Genomic DNA, 7,929 nt, shown 5'->3' on the forward strand with positions numbered 1-7,929 from the left:
CTGGACACAGTACTGAAGGGTTCATGTTTAGCTATTCCACCTGGAAGCAGGCAGGGCACACCCTGACTGTTCTGTAGAAGCAATGCACACATTGCTCTATCCAAGGACAAGGGCTAGATATGAACCATGAAAACTTGATTGTTGGGACAGCAACTGTGGGAGGCTTTCTTAGCCTGGGCTCAAGGCCTGAGAACCAGGATTGTAGTAGATAAAGGATGGCAAATAAGTATATTAATCAACGTCATACATTCCTTTGTGTATCTTTTTGCGGTAGCAGTGTGTAATGCTTAGGGGGGAGAAATATAATAAAAGGAGAAGGTGGAAGGCGGGGGGGGGGGGGGGCAGAACAGCCCATCTCAGCTGACCAGCCTGCTTGCTTGCATAAAGCTGGGTTCTGTCTCATGATTGAACCACCACAACTGGCGCCCAAACGTGGGGCCCTCAGCACTCACCTCGCCCGGCAAGGGTTTCAGACGCGTCACTCATCCGCTTCGTGGATCCCGGTGAGTATTTTTCATTGTGGTAAGTATGGGAAGCTCCCTCTCTGCTTTGCAAGTGCAACACCGCAATGAGCTGCAGTATTTGCTGCGTAAGGCTCAGCATGACTGCCCGGCTCGAGCACTTACTCTCCTGTTACAGGAGGTGCGTGCCCAGTGCCCGTGGTATCCTGAAGCCGGAAGCCTTAAGCTAGCGGACTGGGAGCGATTGGGCCAGACATTGCACGAAGAGCCTCGGGCGCCCGTGCAGGCTTTACATGCCTGGCACCTCTGTCGCAACGCGATACTGCGTGTCACCTCGGATAGGCCCTCTTTCATGAGGCTGGTGATCTCGCCACGCCCGTCGGCTCCTGTAGCCATCCCCGTTGCAGCTCTCCCCCCTTCTACTGATGCAACCCAGCGTGTCGCTTCGGAAAGACCCTCTCCCATACCCACAGCCCCCCCTCTCCCTGCTTTGCCCCCAGTGTCTTCATTACCACCGCCTCCCTTGCCTTCCCCACCGGAGCCAGTGCGTGATCACCCTCCCTCCGTGGGGCCCCATGCTCCGGGGCCCCCCGGAGGGTCATCTGCATCTGCTCAGAAGCTTTCGCTGGTGCAACAAATGGTTCACGCAGCGAAAGCTCGATCAGATCTTACAGCGGAGGAGCTGGCTGATCTGGTCTCAGTTTGCCCGGTGACCTGGCAGAATGATGACCAGGGCAACCCCGTGGGCACCTGGACCACTTTGCCATACTCAGTGGTTAGAGAGATAAAGAAAGCAATTGGTGAATTTGGCCTGACTAGCACCTTTGTGCGTGGTCTTGTTGAAGGGATAGGTACTGGGTACTCCCTAATCCCTGAGGATTGGAAAACGCTCCTGCGCATGATGTTATCACCCAGTCAGTATGTTATTTGGCTTAGTGAATATCGGCAGATGGCAGAACGCCAAGCTCAGGTACATAGAGAGCACGGTATCATTTATGAGCATTTGGCAGGGGAGGGCCCGTTTGCTACTATTGAGATGCAGTCTCAACTCCCTCAGGCCGTCTTCCCCATTATTTCCACCTGTGCCCAGCATGCTTTCAAGAAGGTCCCGGATTCAGGCAAGCCTACCAAAAGCTTTGTCAGTATCCGTCAGGGTGCCTCAGAGTCCTTTTTGGATTTTACCAACAGATTGCATGAGGCTATCCTCCGACAGGTGGATAACACTGAGGCAGCTCACGAGCTCCTGTTAAAATTGGCAGTTGAAAATGCAAACGAGGATTGCCGCCGTGCTCTCCAGGCAGCACAAGCCTCTGGTATTTTAGAGCTCTCAGACATGCTGCGGGCGTGCCAGAACATTGGCACACAAGCCCACAAGGCTGGAGTTCTGGCTGCTGCCCTGAGAAAAACTGGGAAGGAGGGGAAGCGTTGTTACCGCTGTGGTAAGGAGGGTCATTTTCAGTGGGAGTGCCGCTCATCTAAGGCACCAGCCCGACCCTCAAAGAAGTGCCTCAAGTGTGGGAAAGGTTATCACTGGGCTAATCAGTGTCGTAGCGGGTCGGGAAACCGCGCGATGGGTCCCCCCCGAACCCAGGGCCAAACGGGGGTGTTTCCCACTCAGACAACCGCTCCTCTGCCTTAAAATCCGTAGACTCTATGAGGGCGGCGACTGCTGGAAGTGCAGGGCTTGATTTGATCATGCAGGAAGACACTGACTTTCGGCTGCCAGGGGAGGTCTGTGCCATACCTACACAGGTGACGGGACCTCTCCCTGCCGGCTTTGTAGGTCTTGTTCTCCCTCGCTCACATGCTGGGAAACAGGGTTTTTTTGTCATTCCAGGGGTCATTGATGCTGATTACACTGGCATTATTAAGGTTCAGCTGTGGACTCATCTTCCACAGTCGCTCCCGCGTGGACGGTCAATTGCACAATTGATTTTAGTCCCCTATCAGGTGCCAGCTGCCGAGGATCGAACTCGGGGCGGAGGCGGCTTTGGATCGACGTTGTCTCACTCGCCGTCTCACAGCGCGTCTTCTCCACTTGTTGCTCTGACAATGTCAGTCCGCCCCTCGAAACCTCAGTTAACACTTCTCTTAAATGATGTTCCTTTTACAGGGCTGGTGGACACTGGAGCTGACGTTACGGTGATTCGTGATCTGGAGTGGCCGGTTAGTTGGCCTACGGTTCCTTCTAAAGAATTGTGGGGGATAGGGGGTAGTAAACCCGGGCGCCACAGTTTGTCTTGGGTCACAGTCTCTAAACCGGGAGGCCGTACCCTTGCTACTATCCGCCCTTTTGTACTCCCTGTCCACCTCAATATTTGGGGCTGTGATTTACTTACAAAGTTAGACACCACCCTCGATATTAACATCTGATGGCCCAAAACCCTCCCTCACCCACCGTGCCCTCCGCATTACCCTTGGTATGGCAATCCTTAGAGCCCGTATGGATTGACCAGTGGCCCCTCCCTCTAGAAAAGCTAAAAGCACTTCATTCGCTTGTGCAGCAGCATTTGCAAGCCCAGCGACTGGAGAGCTCCACTAGTCCCTGGAACACCCCGGTGTTCGTTATTAAGAAAAAATCGGGTGCTTGGCGGCTGTTACATGATTTAAGGGAAATAAATAAATGCATCCAACCTATGGGCCCCTTGCAATTTGGCTTACCAAATCCAAATTTAATTCCTCAAGCCGATCAACTTTGTGTGTTAGATTTAAAAGATTGTTTTTTCACCATCCCCCTTTGCCCTCAAGATCGCGAAAAAATTGCATTTACGGTGCCACAATATAATAATCAGCAACCCTCTCAAAGGTATCAGTGGAAGGTCTTGCCCCAGGGAATGCAAAATAGTCCAACCTTGTGTCAGCTTTTTGTGGATCGGGCCCTTGCCCCTTTCCGTGCCCGGTACCCTTCGCTAAAGGTCTACCATTACATGGATGACATTTTGCTAAGTGGTCCCCGGGTCACGGCACAACAGCTTGAATCTTTATCTCAGATTCTCGGCCAAAATGGCCTGTTAGTGGCACCAGAAAAAATCCAACGCTCTTATCCCTACCACTACCTCGGATATAAGGTTTTACAAACCTATGCTGCTCCGGTTCGTCCGGAATTAATTCTACCTCAACCCCTAACCCTTGTTAAATTACAACAGATGTTGGGCCATTTAAATTGGATTCGGCCCTACTTTCGTCTCCCCACTTCAATGCTGCAGCCGTTGTTTGAGCTCCTGCGTGGAGCCCGGGCACCAGGCGCAGTTATTGCCATCACTGAAAAGCATACTACCTGCATTCAACAAATCAATGCAGCATTGAGTCAGCAGTTTGTGGACAGACTCCCAGAGGTCCGTCCCTTACGATTAGTTCTTCTTGCCACCCCTCATACGCCAACTGCGGCTCTGTTTGTACCCCGTACAGACACAGCCGTCTCTATTATAGAATGGCTATACCTTTCATCCACCCCTCCTCGAAATATTTATCCGTATTTAGATGCCCTATCTGATCGTGTTCGTAAAGCCCGCCACCGTGCAGTGCAACTCACTGGCACTGATTTAGTTGCCATTGTGCTCCCCTTGTCCCGTACTGAATTTGACTCTTTGTGCCACACCTCCTTGGCCTGGCAGGTTGCTCTTTGTGATTATGTGGGAGAGATTTCTTACAATCCTCCAAAAGATCCTCGGTTGGTCATTACCCAAAAGGTGCCCCTAGTTGCTCATCGTCTTAGCGGCTCTCAACCCATTGTTTCTGCTGTCACTCTTTTTACTGATGGCTCTCCCCACTGAGGTGTAGTCACTTATCAGTTGGGTGACCCCCCTCGTTGGCATTCTCGTTTTACCCTGCCTCAGCGTTCTGCACAGCGTTCAGAATTGGCTGCTGTTATTTTGGCCTTTCAACTTTTTGCTGATTGTCCCTTTAATTTAATTGTGGATACCCATTATGTTTATCAGGTAATTGATCATTTACCCCTTGCCCTCATTACCCCTCAGGTTGATGCAGACCTCCTTCGCCTGTTTTTGTCTTTGCAGCACCTTCTTGCCACTCGTCATTTCCCTTACTTTGTTGCTCATATTCGCAGTCATACCCCTCTGCCTGGGCCACTCACTGAGGGCAATGCACGCGCCGATCGCGCGTTGCATGGTCAGGTAAATTCCCTTTTTTCTGACCCCATTGAAAGCCATGCCTTTTTTCATCAGTCTGCCTCTGTTTTGGCCCGGCAGTTTCACATTCCTGCTGATCATGCACGTTCCATTGTTCGTTCCTGCCCCCACTGTGCTGCTGCTGCTCCTGCTCCTACTTTTTCTTATGCCGTTAACCCCCGAGGTACCGCAGCGAATCAGCTGTGGCAAATGGACGTTACTCATGTGCCACAATTCCGCCCCTATTCGTTTTTACATGTTTCCGTTGATACTTATTCAGGCTTCCTTTGGGCAACCCCACAACATGGGGAAGCCACTAACAAAGTTATTCACCATTTGCTGGCCTGCTTTTCTGTTATGGGTCGCCCCTGCCAAATTAAAACAGATAATGCCCCCAGCCTACTGCTCTGCAGCCCTCCACCTTTTGTGCCCGCTGGGACGTCCGTCTTAAACACGGAATCCCTTATAATTCCACGGGCCAAGCCATTGTTGAAAGTGCCAATCGCACACTCAAAACCTTGCTAGATAAACAATTAAAACAAGGGGAGCTGCGTCTCCGAACCTTAGGAGACATTCAACAACAAATGCATATCCTCTTGTTTACTTTAAATAATTTAACACTGAATGCAGATCAGCAGACCCCTGCGGATCGGCATTTTCACAAATCTGAGGTACTGGAAAGACCGCGTGTCTTTTACCGTCAGCTGCCCGATCCACAGTGGTTGGGCCCAGTACCTCTAATCACTTGGGGTCGGGGATATGCTGCTGTGTCTCTCCCTGCAGGACCGTTGTGGGTTCCAGCTCGGTGTGTGCGACCGGCACTTAAACAACATGGCATGGCACCAGGGGCTGTCGAATCCCATACCAGAGTTTCAGCTGACCTTGGAGGAGACCGCGTTGCCCCCCGAGTCGACAACGACGGGACGGAAACGGAGGAGGCGTAGTGTCCCAAACCGGCCCGTAACATGGGGAGCAGTAAAAGCATTGGTCGCCGCGGCCCAACGAAGGCTGGCAGCAGATCAACAGCCAGAGACTCCTGAGACTTTGTTTGTGGCGATTCTCGCCCAAATCACTGCTAATTCTGTGATGATTGTGTGCCTTTTGTGCCTGCTATTTCCTGTAGGGGTTGGCTCGGAAGCGCTTCCCCCGTTACGAGCCCGAATGACATATAACATATGGGAAAGATTGGCTTCAATAGCAAATGTTACCCACTTTTGTCTATCTAATTCTGTAGCAGCCAGAGATTTGTTAGGTACATGCCTTATTCCAGTATGTAATCACCCTGAGGAGATGGAGAATAAGACACTATTCTCTGCTTATGCGAATCTTTCCTCCCAGTACTCTAGCATGGCTAATTGGGGCCCGGCCAACTATACTCTGCCTCGCACAGCTATATCCCTCCACACACCATACCCGGCCGGGGCTCACAATGTCACCTGTGCGCGTGTAGTTAACTGCACTAGTACAAAGGTGCCCTTGGGCTGTCGAAAAATTTCTCAACCCCTTTTAAATTGTTCCCATGCTGTTAATGTTTCATATAATTATGGCCATATCATCCTACCATCAGGATGGTTTTTTACTTGCGGTTCACGCACCTTTAATTATATTCCTGCAAATTTAAGTGATGGCACCCTTTGCTGTCTTAGAAGAATGACACTTATATTGCCTTTTGCTGGTCAAAATCGTAGTAAAAGAAGTGTACCCCTTTTAGATGATTGTATTGCAGATGTTGAGCTTTTTAGTCATGCTGAGTATACTGCTTTAGCGGCCTCTATTGTTGGGGTCCCCGCGCTTGCTATGTATTCAGCCAGAACTTTAAATAACCTGGCATGCTTTGCAGCAAAGGCAATTAATACAACATCCCAGGCTATTGCCTTACTTAAGACAGAACAGCACGAATTAAGGGACGCAATTTTAGATAACAGAGCAGCCATTGATTTTCTGCTCCTGAAACACCATCTAGGCTGCTCCACATTTCAGCACATGTGTTGCTTTAATTTAACTGATAATAGTCGCTCCAAAGAAACTAGACTGGCTGAATTGGCCAGTCTTACAACACACATACGCCAAGATCTGGGGTTTGAGGGTTTTTGGAATTGGCTTACAGGTTGGCTGCCCTCTCTAGAATGGCTGCGACAGCTTTTTGGTTATTCTGTGTTTGTAATCATTGGGCTTATTTTTTGCTGCTGCTGTGTACAATGTATTCCTTCCTTGTTAAGACTTTGTAAAATTTTGCCCTGGAAAGCTCCCCAGGTTATGTCCTTGTCTGTCTGGGAGTTAAATAGCATGACAAAACAAATTGACGGCTACCATGAGATGGCCAAATATCATTAAATAAAAAACGGGGGGATGAAGGGTTCATGTTTAGCTATTCCACCTGGAAGCAGGCAGGGCACACCCTGACTGTTCTGTAGAAGCAATGCACACATTGCTCTATCCAAGGACAAGGGCTAGATATGAACCATGAAAACTTGATTGTTGGGACAGCAACTGTGGGAGGCTTTCTTAGCCTGGGCTCAAGGCCTGAGAACCAGGATTGTAGTAGATAAAGGATGGCAAATAAGTATATTAATCAACGTCATACATTCCTTTGTGTATCTTTTTGCGGTAGCAGTGTGTAATGCTTAGGGGGGAGAAATATAATAAAAGGAGAAGGTGGAAGGCGGGGGGGGGGGGCAGAACAGCCCATCTCAGCTGACCAGCCTGCTTGCTTGCATAAAGCTGGGTTCTGTCTCATGATTGAACCGCCACACAGTACTCCAGATGAGGCCGCACCAATGTCGAATAGAGGGGAACGATCACGTACCTCGATCTGCTGGCTATGCCCCTACTTATACACCCCAAAACGCCATTGGCTTTCTTGGCAACAAGGGCACACTGTTGACTCATATCCAGCTTCTCGTCCACTGTCACCCCTAGGTTCTTTTACGCAGAACTGCTGCCTAGCCATTCGGTCACTAGTCTGTAGCGGTGCATTGGATTCTTCCGTCCTAAGTGCAGGACCCTGCACTTATCCTTGTTGAACCTCATCAGATTTCTTTTGGCCCAATCCTCCAATTTGTCTAGGTCCCTCTGTATCCTATCCCTACCTGCCACCGTATCTACCACTCCTCCTAGTTTAGTATCATCCGCAAATTTGCTGAGAGTGCAATCCACACCATCCTTCAGATCATTTATGAAGATATTGAACAAAACCAGCCCCAGGACCGACCCTTGGGGCACTCCACTTGATACCGGCTGCCAACTAGACATGGAGCCATTGATCACTACCCATTGAGCCCGACAATCTAGCCAGCTTTCTACCCACCTTATAGTGCCTTCATCCAGCCCATACTTCTTTA

At 50.0% G+C, this 7,929-nt stretch overlaps 1 protein-coding gene across 1 annotated transcript; it reads left to right on the forward strand.

Moving 5' to 3' along the window:
* The first annotated feature begins 425 nt into the window (after positions 1-425).
* LOC125634051 (uncharacterized) lies at positions 426-7,244 on the forward strand. The gene is made up of 3 exons (XM_075126806.1): positions 426-503; positions 2,575-2,627; positions 5,372-7,244. The coding sequence occupies exon 3, from the start codon at positions 5,420-5,422 to the stop codon at positions 6,920-6,922; it is 1,503 nt and encodes a 500-aa protein (XP_074982907.1). The 5' UTR covers positions 426-503; positions 2,575-2,627; positions 5,372-5,419; the 3' UTR covers positions 6,923-7,244.
* The last annotated feature ends 685 nt before the right edge of the window (positions 7,245-7,929 follow it).

Source organism: Caretta caretta, chromosome 3, assembly GCF_965140235.1.
Source record: "Caretta caretta isolate rCarCar2 chromosome 3, rCarCar1.hap1, whole genome shotgun sequence".
Lineage (NCBI taxonomy): Eukaryota > Metazoa > Chordata > Testudines > Cheloniidae > Caretta > Caretta caretta.

Bases quoted from the DNA above. Each gene is read 5' to 3' on its own strand.
- LOC125634051 (XM_075126806.1), top strand. From the start codon at position 5,420: ATGGCATGGCACCAGGGGCTGTCGAATCCCATACCAGAGTTTCAGCTG.